This window comes from Solea senegalensis, linkage group LG20 (genome assembly GCF_019176455.1).
Source record: "Solea senegalensis isolate Sse05_10M linkage group LG20, IFAPA_SoseM_1, whole genome shotgun sequence".
NCBI classification, from domain to species: domain Eukaryota; kingdom Metazoa; phylum Chordata; class Actinopteri; order Pleuronectiformes; family Soleidae; genus Solea; species Solea senegalensis.
The window spans coordinates 2083991-2099678 of NC_058039.1; the positions used below are offsets into that span (position 1 = coordinate 2083991).

General features: G+C 40.9%; 1 protein-coding gene across 2 annotated transcripts in view; it reads right to left on the reverse strand.

The window, feature by feature from the left end:
- Positions 1 to 15688, reverse strand: part of samd12 (sterile alpha motif domain containing 12) — a 97657-nt gene that overhangs the window by 58810 nt on the left and 23159 nt on the right. For both annotated transcript variants that reach the window (XM_044052113.1, XM_044052112.1), the window contains exon 3: positions 11641 to 11770. In XM_044052113.1, the coding sequence (XP_043908048.1) occupies positions 11641 to 11770 (130 nt within the window). The remainder of the gene's footprint in view (positions 1 to 11640; positions 11771 to 15688) is intronic.

Consider the following 15688-nt stretch of genomic DNA (forward strand, 5'->3'; position numbering starts at 1 on the left):
ATGAATACGCCGAGCAGTGAGTGTAGCGTGGCTACGAGGGGAGGACGAGGCGGAGGAAAGTCGTCAAGATGAAGTAAATGAGGTAAGTGAGGGACGATTCTTCAACGATTCTAAAGTGATCATATAATAAAGTAAGTACATTTATACATATACAGTATATACATATATATATACATATATATATACGTATAGATATATATATATAATTGCATCTTTACGGAGGCCTGGAGGTGACAGAGACGCATGTGCGACTTAGAACCCTAACCTCCAGGGCTCCATACATCTTAATGTATTCATTTAAAAAAATGGATTCAAATCCAGATTATGTGGTCAGATTTTACACTTGCTCAGCCAGTGGTCCAAGTGATATCCAGCATGGCCTCATTTAGCAGGTCATCACAAAATGGCAAAGAGACGACATGGCAGAAAATCATTAGCTCTTGACCCAAAAAATCTTTTTTTACAAAGTGACACTGTTGTAGCCTCATTGCTTTACAGCAGGAGAGCTTGATGAGGGCATCGCGTTCGATTTCCTCTGCACATGCAAGCCCCAGCTGTGCACTCCTCCTACTACCACTGCTCTTTAAGGCTGTAGTGAGAAAGCTGCAGGGAAAAGCTCTAACTGAAGACAACACGTGCATCTGATTTGCTACTGATTACGAACCACGTCAGTCACTGGTTTCTCCTGCTTTGGAAGGTGATGGAAGAGGAATTAATCCCACAGACTATTGCGCTGATCACAAGAAGATGTTTCAACACTTTCAAAATGTTGGCGCACAAGAGAATGATCACAAGACATGGATTGAAAGCGACATCTACCACATGTTATCAATTTCTTTTTACACATGCATGACAGACTCATTCGTAATTAGCGCTTTGATTATTCTTGCATGAAAACTCATGTTCAAGGATGATCCGAATCATTTTGCAGGAAACACATTTTCATATTTTGTCAGCTGGCTTCCGCCACACTCACCTTTCCTTTAATCTGAATGTGAGTTACCCCGGCAACCATGGTAGTGTCCAAAATGATGTTTGCAGGAATAGCGCACAACAATTCTGGCCCCTCTCTATTATTTTTTTTTTTTATCTTCTATTTCGGACCGAATGACGATAACCTGGAACACCTTGAGTTACAACTGTAACCACCGCGGTCCCTCCACACCCCGACGTGTGCATGTGCGAGGGCCACTTCAGTGCCGATTACAGCCCTAGAGTAATTACAGTTGTATTCATTCTTATCATTACCAGCATCGTTTAATATTGGACATTTTTGTCATGTGTAAACTCAGGGAAATGCTGTAAAAGTGCACGATGCTTAGACAAATGTAACTATTGATTGGTGATATTGACGATGCATGCTGCTAATCAATCACTGACTTGATCTCAATCTATTTTCTAACTTTCGATGCTTGTCTACCAACTGCTACAAAAACACAGATCATAAGAGGATTTCTCTCTTTTTCTGGTGATGCGTTTGTGGCCCTTGAGGCTCATGAAAATAGGAAGTTTTCTTACAGCATATGAAGCATGAGGATTGTACTTTTTGCTCATTTGCTTGTTTTTATGCACTTGTGAGTGGAAATACTGTTTATTTTAACCTCATTTCCCTGCTTCCCCTCCTGAAATGAGGTAAATCATTTCTTCCTCTCTCTCGCTGTAGCCACACTGCTGCTCCTGCTTTTTCCCTGTTACGCTTTGATTCCTGCATTTACCTGTGGCTTGTTCTAAATGTGGAATTACACACAAACCAAATATAGGCACACGTGTTTTACACAATGAGGCACATTGTCCATGGGAAGTAGATTAATGAGCGGTGGGTGAGCAGCAGTGTTGGGCCGGAACCGATTAATCTGCAGCTAAAGCCTGGCACAGTCAACCACGGCTTTGATGAATGGGAGCTTAAACTGCATCTGTACACACATACACACACACACACACCTCATCTGAAAAAGTATGCACGCAGAGATGCAGATCCTACAGGGGTCTACTTTATTTTCCAGGTGCTGCTAAAATACCATTCTCATTATGGCTGTGTGTGGCAGAAAGAAACAAGAGCCTGAGATATGGCAGAGAATAGAATAAGGTCTGCAGGTTTGGCAAAAGTATGCTGCTGCTACATGTAAAACTGTACCTGAGACTGAATGGCTCTTTTGTTAAAGCTACATTCCCAAAACAATGAAAATACTTTTCTGTGGAAGTGGGAAATTTGGCTGCAATTTATGTTTTCAACATCTTGCACGCAACATTCTAGCTATCGTGCAAAAGCACAGGCCACAGACAAGTATGCCAGAAAATCATTTACTGTCATTCAAATAAAATAAATAAAACAGTAATGGCTCTTGAGATGGAGGGCTGTCACTGTTCCAAAACATGCAGTGACTTCAAAAACATGCAGATTCCCTGAGAGGGCATTTAAAATGGATCTAAGGCCAAATTGATTACATAGTGTTCTCTACTTGACATTTTTCTGTCTGAATCCGACTGCGTCCGAGAACCCAACATACATTATTCATGTTTGTTCTATTTTATGTTTATGTTATCTATATATCTATCTATCTATGTATCTATGTATCTATCTATGTATCTATGTATCTATCTATGTATCTATGTATCTATGTATCTATCTATGTATCTATGTATCTATCTATCTATCTATCTATGTATCTATCTATCTATCTATCTATCTATCTATCTATCTATCTATCTATACAACAAGTGAGGTAGACAGAAGAATGAGACCAGGAGCAGATATACAACAATTGTATCAAGTTATAAGTTCAGACAGTGATGACATGTTTATACAACTATGATGTCATTTATATAAGCAGCATCAGAGATAGTTGATAAAAATGATACCGATATCAACTTTGATTATAGCACAATGATAATAATAATAGCCTCAAAACTGGATCTGGATCCTGCAACATGCAAGATGAGGACAAAGAGAGAGAGAGAGAGGACAGGAAGGAAAGACAAACTAGGATCTGTTAGGATGATAAGGTAAAACGATATTCTTTCAGGTACGAAGGGGCGTGACCATTATGTTTCTGAAGAAGAGATGAAGCTGCATGCATGTAAATCAATCTCCAACTGATACGAAACCCAGCTTTTCTGTCAGATTCCGCTGATGTGTAGAGCACATGGTTCTAACATGTATTTAGGTTTGTCTGTGTATTGGTGCATTTGTATTTGTATGTCAGTAACGAGGCTGGCTAACAACCAAAGTGATCGGTATCGTCCTTCCATCCTTCCATCCTTCCATCCTTCCATCCCAAAAAAGAAATTGAAATGACCCTTTCAACTGACGTGACCAAGCCTGAGCTGAGGCAGACTCATATTTCCAGATTTTCATCCCATACTGGCTTCAATGGAGCGCCAGTATTGAGATGTGAATTAAAAAGTGACAGCCAAATTAGAATGCGAAGATTTCGGTCACAAAACAAATTACACACCCAAGCTTTAACCGTCCTCTCCCTCCAAGCCACTAAAATAGTATTTTTAAAGCCTTGACACTCACCAAGGCTTTAAACCAGTCTTCTTCTCAGACCTCCTGTACAGCTGTCTGCCCAAATGTGTGTCCTCTGGGGATAAATGTCACTGAGCTGCATCCGGCAAACCTGCACCACACTCTGTCAACTACAGTATAATAAGTGATGAGTGTTGACGGCTGAAAATACACTGTACCTCATGCTGTTATGTGCAATAGGATCCACTTCAAGAGTTTAAGTGGGAGAACAGCATTGGATTGAACTATCACTCCGCTGCAAACAGCAGAACTGAGCCGATCTTTCGCAGCTTGAAGTCCTTAAAGAAAACAACGGCCCAATCACTGACTGGCTTGTAGCTCTGACACTAAAAGGCCACTGCAGCCACTGGGCACTTGTGATCCAATGCTAATGCCGCTCTCTACTGTACGAGATGAGGACAGTTATGGTTCAGAGTAAGTAATGAAGCGAGCGCAGAAGACTTCCCCCACACAAATAATAAGCCGCCACAGTCACAGCAGCTGTAGTCTCATGCTGCTTTCACTACCACTGATCTATTTCACTCTCCTGATCATTACACTGCAGCTCTGTCTGTTCACCACAGCTAACAACCTGACGACGGGTCAGTGGGGCTGTTAACCCTGTGGAACCTGTGCAGACTTCTCAAACCACTCACTGTTCAGATATGTAGCTGCCCTCAGTTAAGCCACACAATTATTACTGCCCCGTTTCCACAAAGCAATACAGCCGAGTTCAGTGGTACATAGTTATTAGTGCAATGTACGGTCAAAAGTGGATGAAAGAACCGTTCTGTACTGTCCCATGTGTCTAAAGGGCAGCAACAGACAGGCCTTCAAATCCTTTGATGAGTCAACAGAGAATTGTTTACGATATACACGGTCATCTGGTTTCCAATCACTCAGCCAAAGTATTTCCAGTCAGCTGTCAGCCAAAGACGCAAATATGCTCTCCAGTCAGTGTCTGCAGAAGTTACCAAGAGTGTTTAGTAATGTCTTCCAGTTTAGGACGACATGTTGAATTACTAATAATACAGTTCTAGGATTGACTTGACTCTGCTCTGTTTGTTTGCATTTCCATTAGTGATAGCACCTGGTGCTATCCCCTGCTCTGGGGAGGAGAGTTTCCCCCTCAGCGACAACTGACAGGAAGTTAAGGAGCGGAAGTCGTACTCGTCGGTTGTGAGTGACACAAAAAGTGCAATTGTGTACATATATAAATATCATACATTACAAAGACGGGCTTCAAGGTCGTTTGTGTGTCTCAGACTACAAGAATGATGTCTAACATTTTATGTCGTTGACAAAGCTCAGATACCGTTGTCCTGCTGCAATAAGCACATTATCTAATTGGAAATGAAATCCAACTGTGATCTTTGAATTTGGAGTACACACATACCCTTGATTTGATTTGCCAGTGCAGATCTTAGTCCATTGTCCAATCGGGCAGTTCCCATAATGAAACTTGATTGTTGAGCACATTTGTTTAGAACCCTCCACTTCACCAGTTAATGAGATAAAGATTTAATTTCACATCACACACGTGATATTGATTTAAAACACATTGCCTAGCCTCAACACAGAGTGAATAAACAATGCAGCAAGAGCTTTTGCAAGAGTTATGCTGTTTAGGAGGATACACAAATGTTGAAACAACAAAAAAACCACACAACTCCACTCACACAACTGTCTTTCAGGACTTACTGAGGCTCTGCCGCCTCATGGATTTTCTTATATGGGGCACCGGTGAATCATACATGTGGGCCATAGTCACCACACAGTGTGGGTTAAGCACATGTGCATACAGTGGAGATGAGATTGTCTTTGTCCCAATTCTTTTGCTATCATCATTAGAAGACGCTCACAGAGGACATGAGCCCCAATGACTCCCGCAGATGAGTTGCTGAAAAATGTAAGTTCAATAAGAATCGGGCATCGCTATGGATGTGCACGCTCATAAATAAACAATATGACTTTATGTAATTGCCCTACTGTACGTCATTCACAGCTCTGAAGATTTATTTCTCTCCATACGGGAAAAAAGACAAGGATTTCATTTCAAATCAGCCAATTGGAAGAGGAGTAATTAATTTTTATAATACACTTTGCTGTATAATCACCTTGCCAATGGCATCATTAACCACAATTCCTTCTGCCTGCAGATCCAATTGTCCCCCAAACAGCCCATCAGCATCAAGCTTTTCAAATGTCCCCTTTTGGATATTACACAAAACAATGTGCACCAGTGGAGGCATTTTGTGACTGGAGGGTTGATATGTAGCCATATTAGCCCCTTTGTCTCGTTTACTCAATGACCCCTCGTCCATTACACAGCAGCACTTTTATGACAGCAGTCTGGTGCCTGTGACTTCATTGTCTCATCACTCAAGTGCTGCTTAGGCCTGTTTGTGATTGTACCAGTCTGACTTTAAAATGAAATAGCAACAGTTGTCACATTTCACCCTCGTGTGCAGCTTAGTACATATGGGTGTGGCTCGGTTTTTGCAAATACAATTCAATGAAATTTTATTGAAATCGCAATATGGCCTATACTGTAATAAGGGTGTCCCAGGTGGGTTTGGCCATGGCTTCCCGTGTTACTGAAACTATAGGGGACCCAACAAATGGACATATAGAAAGCCACCAAGTGTGAGCGCAGACATGATAAGAGCTGAGTATAGTGTGAGCTTCTGGAGACAGACCACCCTCCATTACACTGCTAATATCACAGGGTATTAATTATTCAGGATGAGGCCTTATGACACCATACATCAAGGGGGTGTTATGAGGCTGGTTATTCATTTATCGGAATATTCCTGCATGAGAAGAGAACTGTCTAACTGATGGATGATGGGAGTTGCATTTTCAGCTCCCGGTTCAAGCATTATCCTAGGATTCCACGGGCAAGTATAGCATTTAGGGGGCATCTGATAATTGTAGTGTAGACTGTAACGTAGACTGTTCTCTGCATGCACCCCTTTCTATTCAATTTTAATTCAATTTAATTTAGATATTTATTTGATTTATTTGTGCTTAGCTATATCACACTGTTATTGTTTGAATTCTATTCTTAATTCCCAATGTTATCAATGTAATGTGTATATTCCAATGTCTTGGTAGCATATTTTCTGCCTCTGCAAAACATGTTGACTAGAGCTCCGGTAGCTGACGTCCCTTTGCCCGCTGTTTTCATGTGGATAGAAACTGTGCCAAAATGCTATTGTATGTTTATTTTTATTACTTTCTATTATACTTTCTAAAGTATTTTCTTTTTTGTCTATTAGATCTTATGTTATTATATGTTATTTATCTCTGATTTACAGCACTCGTATTTAAAGTGCTTTATAAATAAAGTCTCGTCTTATTTCTATACTTGTTGTTGTTGTTGCCTGTTAATGTGTGAATAGCACTGACTGCACATCAAACTGCCTCTCAGGGCAAAATAAAGACATTTTCTACTCTGTTGTGTTCCGTTCATTTCCGGTGGTCCACGTCTGTGGGACATTTGTATTCACAAAATCGAAGCTATCGAGTGATTTATTGGAATATTTAAAAGCTATTAAAGTAACAGATTCAACGCTCATTCTACAAATGTGCCTCATCCTTTCATAACTCTGCCCCCAAGTATGAACGGGTCTCTGCAGCCAAGAGCTACAGCTGCTTGTGACTCAGACCTTTTACGCCTCTGGAGATGCTCTGGATCTCCACAGTGCGATGTCACGGTCTTTGACTTAAAAATACAACTTAATAGTGACTCCCCCCCTTTTATTTCTTCTCTGGATTACCGACGTCATCCCACCTTTTCTGCTGATGAATTTAAGATACATTCTCTCACATGAAGGCATTTAGTCGTAATAATGATGACAGATTAGGGACTAATATCTAATTAGGCCTTAATATGCTTTAATGCATTTTTAATGACACCTGGGTGCTGAAGTCAAATTTGGCGCGGGGTCTGTCGGGGGTGTGAGGTAGAGACTGAGAGGAGGAAAGGGTTTCTTGGCAGCAGAGGCTGGAGGGAGGATGGGAAACATTGATTTCTTTGGCTGAGGTTACAGAAGGCGAGCGGGGAGGCAGCTGCTGCGCACTGGACTCATTCAAACGTTAAAATGTTGCACTAACCCTGAAATGCTTTTCCCTCGCCACTGTTTTATGTCAGAGGAGGAAGGACCCGAATGCCTGTTTGAATTATGATCTGGAATAGAGACTATTTTGCTACTTTATGGAGGGATGACTGTGTTACCAAGACAAGTGAGATTGAGCACCACTGGCAGTGGAAAGGAGGGCTGGGTATTATGTTTTGAATGAAATGGCTGCAGTCTGGAAAATCCAGTGTATACTGCATGGGTGAAGGGTTTTGTTTTTGTTATTATTTATCATTTTTAATCATTCATTTGTTGTTGCTGTCAAATGTCTCGTTACAGTATACCCATCTCTCCAGTTCTGCTTTATCCTCCACATAGGGTCAGCTATGTCTCAGCTGACATAGGGCGATAGTCCGGGTCACACCCTGGACTCGTCGCCAGTCACTGAGACAAACCTGGAGAAAACCCACACACACACACACAGGGAGAACGTGCAAACTCCATGCAGAAAGGCCCTTGTTCCAACCTTGCTTCAAAGGCAAGAGTGCTAACCACTACACCAACCGCGTGGCCCTTGTTATATCCATATCCAGATGTCATTGTTTCCTGTTTAATTCTGCATAAACTGCTCAGAGAACACTTGCGGTCCACGCCGTCCTGACGCTGTTGAGGTTTCAAAACAACGCTTGTGGCGCAGCTAACACATATTCTCCATTACGTTTATACAATGTAAGTATAGGGTGGACATTATGGATATGAATGCATTAATAGCACAACAATGAGAGACTATTATCTTGTTTTCTTATTGTTTTGTTTTAAATGTATGTCTTTATCATCCACATTATCTAAAACTGAGCATGGACATGACATACGTGTTCAGTTCAGCATGAACACACTTCTCAAATCAATCTTTGAAAATGTCTTGTTAGCGTGGATATGTACGTTGCACTCTGAACACACAGATATTCTCAAATGCTGCGTGTGTGTTTATGTATAAAACATTGTTTTCCACAGCACATTTCCACTCGTCTCCCACCTTGTTTATTCTGGAAAAAAAAAAAGGATCTGCATAATATTTCAAAGATTGATTGGGATGCAAATTGCCTCGTGAGCCAAATTGGTGTGGCTTGGCCTCTTTTAATTGGGTTCTGTTAATTAATGCTCCATGTGAAGACAAACTGAATTACTTGCAGGTTTCTGTGCATGTCATTATCTCCTAATTGTGCCGGCAGTGTGTGTGTGAGCGTACTGTACGTGCATGCTTATTTGCTTAACCCCTTTCACTCTTCACATCATTACACCTCAATAACAAACACAGGTCATTGAGTCAATACACCATTAGGAAGCTGCGTTGTAATGTTTTAATTACTGAAAGACTAATAAGAGGAAATATAATTTATTTACAGACTATAAGTGACTGCATCAGACTTGCCGGGAACACTGGGGATTTAATCTTAAAGTTAGATTTATTCTTCTTAATAAAATATGAACCTCATGAGAAATTTCTAACATGACTGACTGGACATGATTTCTCTTTTATCTCATTACAAATTGTAGATATACAGATAGAGAGAGAATAGATCAGTTCCATTTGGACGGATGCCTGTGGGTGCTGCTTCACTTTCATTGTCTCTGGGATTATTCGGCACAAAAAGTTCTTAAATCTGGAGTGGGTATAACTACACAGTGTCATCATAATGAGCGTGACTTTCATCCTTTAATCAGCGGTGATGGCGACTCCTAAAGGGAGAAGCTGAAAGAAGGTGTTGGGTAAACTGCTATATTTTTAATTTCCCCGAGGGATTAATAAAGTCGTCTGTCTGTCTGTCTGTCTGTCATATTTTGGTACATTATAAGTGTGTATATATCCTCTATAAATAGATTCTGTCTGTCTGTCATATTTTGGTACATTATAAGTGTGTATATATTCTCTATATAGATTCTGCCTGTCTGTCTCTAAAGTGTGTATATATCCTCTATAAATAGATTCTGCCTGTCTGTCTGTCATATTTTGGTACATTATAAGTGTGTATATTCTCTATAAATAGGAATTCTGTCTGTCTGTCATATTTTCAATTTTATTATAAGTGTGTATATTCTCTATAAATAGATTCTGTCCTCTGCCTGTATATTTTGGTACATTATAAGTGTGTATATATTCTCTATAAATAGATTCTGCCTGTCTGTCTGTCATATTTTGGTACATTATAAGTGTGTATATATTCTCTATAAATAGATTCTGCATGGATTGGATTGTTAATTGCTGTCCAATCAACTGTAACGATAGGAGCGATGCATCACGCCATGTTAGGGAAATGGAAGTCAAACAATACAGTGTTAGTGTCAGCGAAACGAGGGACCGTCATCTTTTAAATGTGTGGCTCCATTAGTGTCAACTGTGGCAGCGACGAAGCGAAGCTCGCCAATAAAACACGACCCCTAATCTCACTCCAATGCTAGGTTCCAAACTTGAGAGCCCTGGCTGGTTGACTCCACAGTTAAAAGCCAGATTGCATTTGTTTCCCTCCAGGCTCTTGTAAACTTTCAGTGACTCTCTGGAGTGAGATGAAGGGAAGTCCTGTTTCGTGATATTTCAGTCAATCTCCATAAAGTGCGCAGTGAACTCTTAACTTAAAGGTTGAATCTAACACCGGTCCCATCTTAGGCTGCCGACCTGAGCGCTAAAAAAATCTGTAGAATTATCCCTGCAAATTATGCAGACCCAGTTGAATAAACAATGAATGAAATAAAGGTTGTGATTCAGAAAGCAGCGCTTTGCTTGTCCCTTGGGTGAAAATAAAATAAAAACATCCCAAAGTGACTCTACTTGAAAATAGATTCACAGAGGAGCAAGGGGTTCAGCGGGCATGCAATGAACTGTGGATTATCTGCGGGCCCTCGATGCTGCTGATGAGAAATATGTGCAACTTGAACTGCAGGGCAGAGAAATGTTTGATTTTTTTTCAGATCATTAAACAGAGGATGCTAAGTCCCCCAAAAACACCACACACACACACACACACACACACGACAGTCAAAATGTGTCAAAGGGTAAAATGGGAGTGGGGATGATCGTGTCACTCATCACGACTGCAGGTGATGCATGTCACTGAGTCGAGGCGACAAATAAACGTGTTAATATGATCAGTGGTGCGCTGAGAGACAGTGAGCGTGGCAATTAATGGTCGCTCTTGTTATGCAGGAAGCAACATCATAAGCACTGCGGTGACTTTGAGGAGTCTCATGAGACGAGTGATGGACGTGTCGACAGTGAGGAGGGGTGAGACGGGTGTCAGGGCTGCAGGTGGCAGTGGGTGCAGAGTGCACATGGGGTGTTAGAAATGAGAGCAGGACATGAAGTGGAGTCTTGAAGATTATGTGAGTCTGTTTAATAAAGTGCAAAAGATAATCTCAGTCTCTCTGATTTAATCGAGAGTTGGGTACCGGGTCGGCGCGTGGAGGGTGGTCAAGCCGCGGTCACCGCACCACGCTGGGGTTAGAGGTTGGCCAGATTTGAGCCGGGTGGGAGGGATCTCAATCACTTTCTGTTGTGCACATGTTTTGTTTGGTTTAAATGTCTTTGTCATTTTCTAAACTATACATATTGACTGTTAATGTTACAGAGATCTTTAATAAAAGTTGCTCATTGTTGTACAGCCGTGTTCCTCCGCTGTGTTGATGTCATCAAACCACTTTTACTTTATTGACAGATGATCAATCTGACGTGCATTACTTCTAAATACAGTAAATCTCAATCTTAATCTTAATTTTAATACTGCAGACACTGGAAACTCCGAGGCAAACGTCCCACTGGGACAATAAGTATCTTGTGTTAAACAAGCCTATTGCCTAGTTAGTAAAAAAGTAAAGCATTAAACTACCATTTTTATGGCTTCCATGTCACCTCGGTCACGTATCCCGCCCCTCGCATCACCCAAGAAACACCTCTTTTAATTGGATGTTTGCTTTATATTTGATATGGACCGTTACACAACAGGCAGCAGTCCCTTATTGCCGATAGCGATGGTAACAATCAAGTGAAAACAGTACCTGTGATGTCGTGTTGTTTGAAGGAGTCGCTGTAGATCTGGTGCTGGTTAGGACAGTGTTTCTTCAGCCATTTGCACACGTCCTGCTGTGTCCACAGAGCCACTGGCTTGGTCAGCTTCACAAACCCTGGCTGTTGAACGCACAAACCAAACAACAATTAAGAAACTTTTTTTTTGACCATTGCTTCTCCTGTTTGGGAACTGTTTGGATGCACGACTATAAAAGTGAAATATGCTCATCTTATTGACGGTCTTCCGCGTTCACATTTTGATTTAGAAGCCGCAGTAACTACCCAATCAATTACTTCAGTCGTCGTATTTCTCAGTGATTGGCTACAGTGCAATCGCTTGACACCTTTATGAGGCCGTGCATTCAACTGATTTTTGTGGGACATTTACTCTCAGAGATCAATAAAGTATGAATATCAGTTATATCATAAATAATGGTCTTACTCCCTTAAGTGCTTCCACGTTTCAATTGATTGGTCAAAATCAATCACATTAAAAGTCAAATTTAACCCCCCCGATATATTTTGTTAAGTAACAAAATAGGAACTCCTTACACGTTGGATAACAAAACGAGAATATTCAAAAGAAAGTTGAGAGAATGTGTCTTAAAAGTTGAAAAATGGACCAGTTTGGGCTTAAAATGTGTATCAGCATCTTCCCAACATTGATGTATCAAAAAATGCCTTTTATTTGAATAGTGTTAATATCCTGACAAATATATCTATATATATATATATCATATGTATATATATATATATAGTATATGTATATATAAACATATATACACACACATATATATATATATATATCTCAGCAGGGTCCATTTTACCTTCAAATAATTTCCTATTCGATACAAAGTCTCAAAAACAAAAGTCTGCGGAAACAAATTTCATGGAAATCTATTCGACTGTTGAGACATCTCCATCACAACTGCAAATGTCAAGAGTACGATGAGGGTAGAGGAAAATCACTGAGGTCACAGCGGTTCGTCCTCTGGACACCAACAATGTCTATAGAGAAAATGTCATGGAAATCTCTAAAGTGTCAGGTGTTCCACGTAAACCTGGTCCAAACAGGGAGCGATACAAACAACAGACCCAGGAACTGTATTTTAAACACACGGTACGGTCGTCTGACATTTTCCTCTCATGTCACACAACTGTACAATTTTCTTATTTCTTATTTTCTTAATTTGACTGAATACAAACGTGTCCATAATGACCACGACCAGGACATTTTCTCACGCTCGTGTTGAACAGAAATCTCTCCCAAATTGACTAATCCATTCATTATCAAAAAGAAGTATCGATACAAATAAACAAACTGGCAGATCAGAATGATACAACGTAATTAAAAGAGAGGATAGTGCCGTTGCCATAGAGATGAGTGAAATGTCCTGGCAACTGTACTCGTCTAGGTATAACATTTTACATAACAGTACAGTTAACAACATAGCAGATAATATTAGGGAAATCATTTCTGATGCACTTTGTTATTAACATGCTAATAGTGTCTCATTAGGAGGTAACACAAGTCAAATCCCTGTAATAACATGTTTCCATTGTTATTACTAAGCTCTTACTTGGAGATTACAATGAAAACAAGATGGTATTACCACATTCATAAGTTCTTATAATAAAATGATTACTGTACTATAGGCATATTTTCTATTACATTTTTATCTGTTAACATTTGTAATGTTATTTTGTCCTTCTTTTGCCCCGTTTATTAGTATTTTAGTGTTTTCCCTCGCTCGATGTTTGGGAGAGCATTTTCCTCACCTCCTTTCCTTACTTCCTTCTTTTCCTCACTTTTTCACTCACTCACTCACTCATTACTCTTTAATACATAATAGCAGCCGTGTGTTGTTTGAGTTGCCTTGCCTGGTTACATCATCATCATCGTCATCATCATCATCATTCCACGGTTAATATTTCCAAGTATGTGCCAAAAGATCACTCGTCAACGTGCCACTAGTGTTTGGGATTTTGATTGAGGGTCTAGTTAAATTACAAACAGCGAGAGACGATTAAAATTTCACGTCCACTCCTCTCCACTTCAGAGCTGCTCTTCGGCTGCAGCGTGGTGTGGCATAGAAATGGAAGATTCTCCTCTTCTCCACCTGAATAACAGGCTCCGGCAGCATTCCCTCATCACTCCCACTCCTCACCCCATCCCTCATTTCTCCCCCACATTCAATCTCACTCTGTCCCTGGCAAATCTATAACGTTGTCTTTCTCACTTCCTCTCCACACATATTGTACCTTTCATCTCTCCCATCACTCTCTCTCTCTCTCTCACCTGTTTCTTATAATAAGGTACTACCTCCACTGCTCCCACTCACTCTATATCTAGAATCCTAGAGAGAAAGAGAAATCGAGGGAGATATGAACGCTTGTTTGGAGCATCTGGTCTAAATCCCCTGCAGGTGCGGGCGAAGTGACAGACAGCCAAAGCCAGCAGGACGGCAGGTATCGGCGAGGACACCGGTCCGAACGCTGAAGCTGCCTGGTATCAGAGGGAGAGAGCACATTAGCCATTAAACACAGCTCTACTCAATGCTAATTAACCCTGACTCTGTGCCTGAGGTGACACAAGCGAAAGCCAAGCCAGGACGGGGAAAGAGTGAAAAGGGAGAGGGAGAGAATGGATTGCATGCTGAAGAGCACGTTCTGTCAGTGGAGAGACATTTCGCTCGTGCTGTACGAGCCCATGCCTGAGGTTCCACGGTTTTATGTCCTTGTATTCTCTCAGCGTAACCTGAAGTAAATCTCCATATCTTTCGTCTTCTTCATTGTCTCTTCTGACCAAAACCAGAGGAAACCACCAGCTGGTCTGGAAAGTCTTGGGTCTAAGCAGCAAATGACATGAACATGCATAATTTACCAAACATCTCTTGTTTTATTTTTATTACTTTACTAATTTGAAAATGGTTGCAAATCGGTTGCTAGATTACGTACAAAATTGACATTGTGATTTTGGTCACAGTAGATTGTGTGTACTTGATTTTTTCCAGGGACATCTGACAATAAATAAGTCAGATTTGAACTCATTTCAAATCAGATTTGTGTGAATTCAATACGTGGTCCAAGATCAGACACGCAGTATATCCCCTGCACCACGAATCATGGAGGAGAAAACACCATCATTTAGCACTGAATCTCTACAAAATGTTGTTGCGAAAGCTTCCATTTACGATACTGAACCTTTTGCTGATATTCAACACGCCGATAAATCGGGAGCGCTTGAGTTGACAACTGATATCAATACATAAACAATTTTCCAACAAGTGGCCGGTCATCTTAGCCAAAGAGGCTTTAGTGGGAGCAGAGTGTGGTGGGGTGGAACATGCTGAGACTGACGGAGGCAAGAGTGGACTCAGCAGAACCCATTTGTGAGTCAATGGACATCTGTGTTTTACACATTCTGCACTGATTTAGCCCCATAGCTGTGTTTCATGGGGCCGGTCCAATAGGTGAGCCGCTGCCTCGCCAAGGGCCAAAGGGTGGAGGGAGAACAGCGGGGAGAAGAAAACAGGAGTCCAATCATGCTCCGAGAGCTGTGTTCAAGATACTCGGGCCCAATTAGAGGTTTGAGTGACAGGCACAGGGGTGAGAGAAGAAACCTCCTTCATTTCTAAGTGGTATGCATCTGGGAACACACACACACACACACACACACACACAGAGGCTGTGCTGTGTTCCATGACTGTGGAGGACATCACATTGATTCATTTTCTGGAGACTTCCTCTAACCCTTGTTAACAGTCACAGTTACACATGAACCATAAAGAGCATTTCTATGAGCAAAGGCTTGTTAATTAATTATCCAACTGCAAACATAACACTCCTCTCTCCACTGAGACCCGAGGGCTGCAACCAACCATTATTTTCATTTTCAATTAATCAAGCAATCGTTTGGTCCATAAAATGTTGAAAAATGTTGATCGGTGTTTTTCAGACCTGGAAATGACGACGTTTCATGTCAAATGTTTTGTTTTGTCCACAAGCCAAAAAGATTCAGTTGAAATGGTTTCTTTG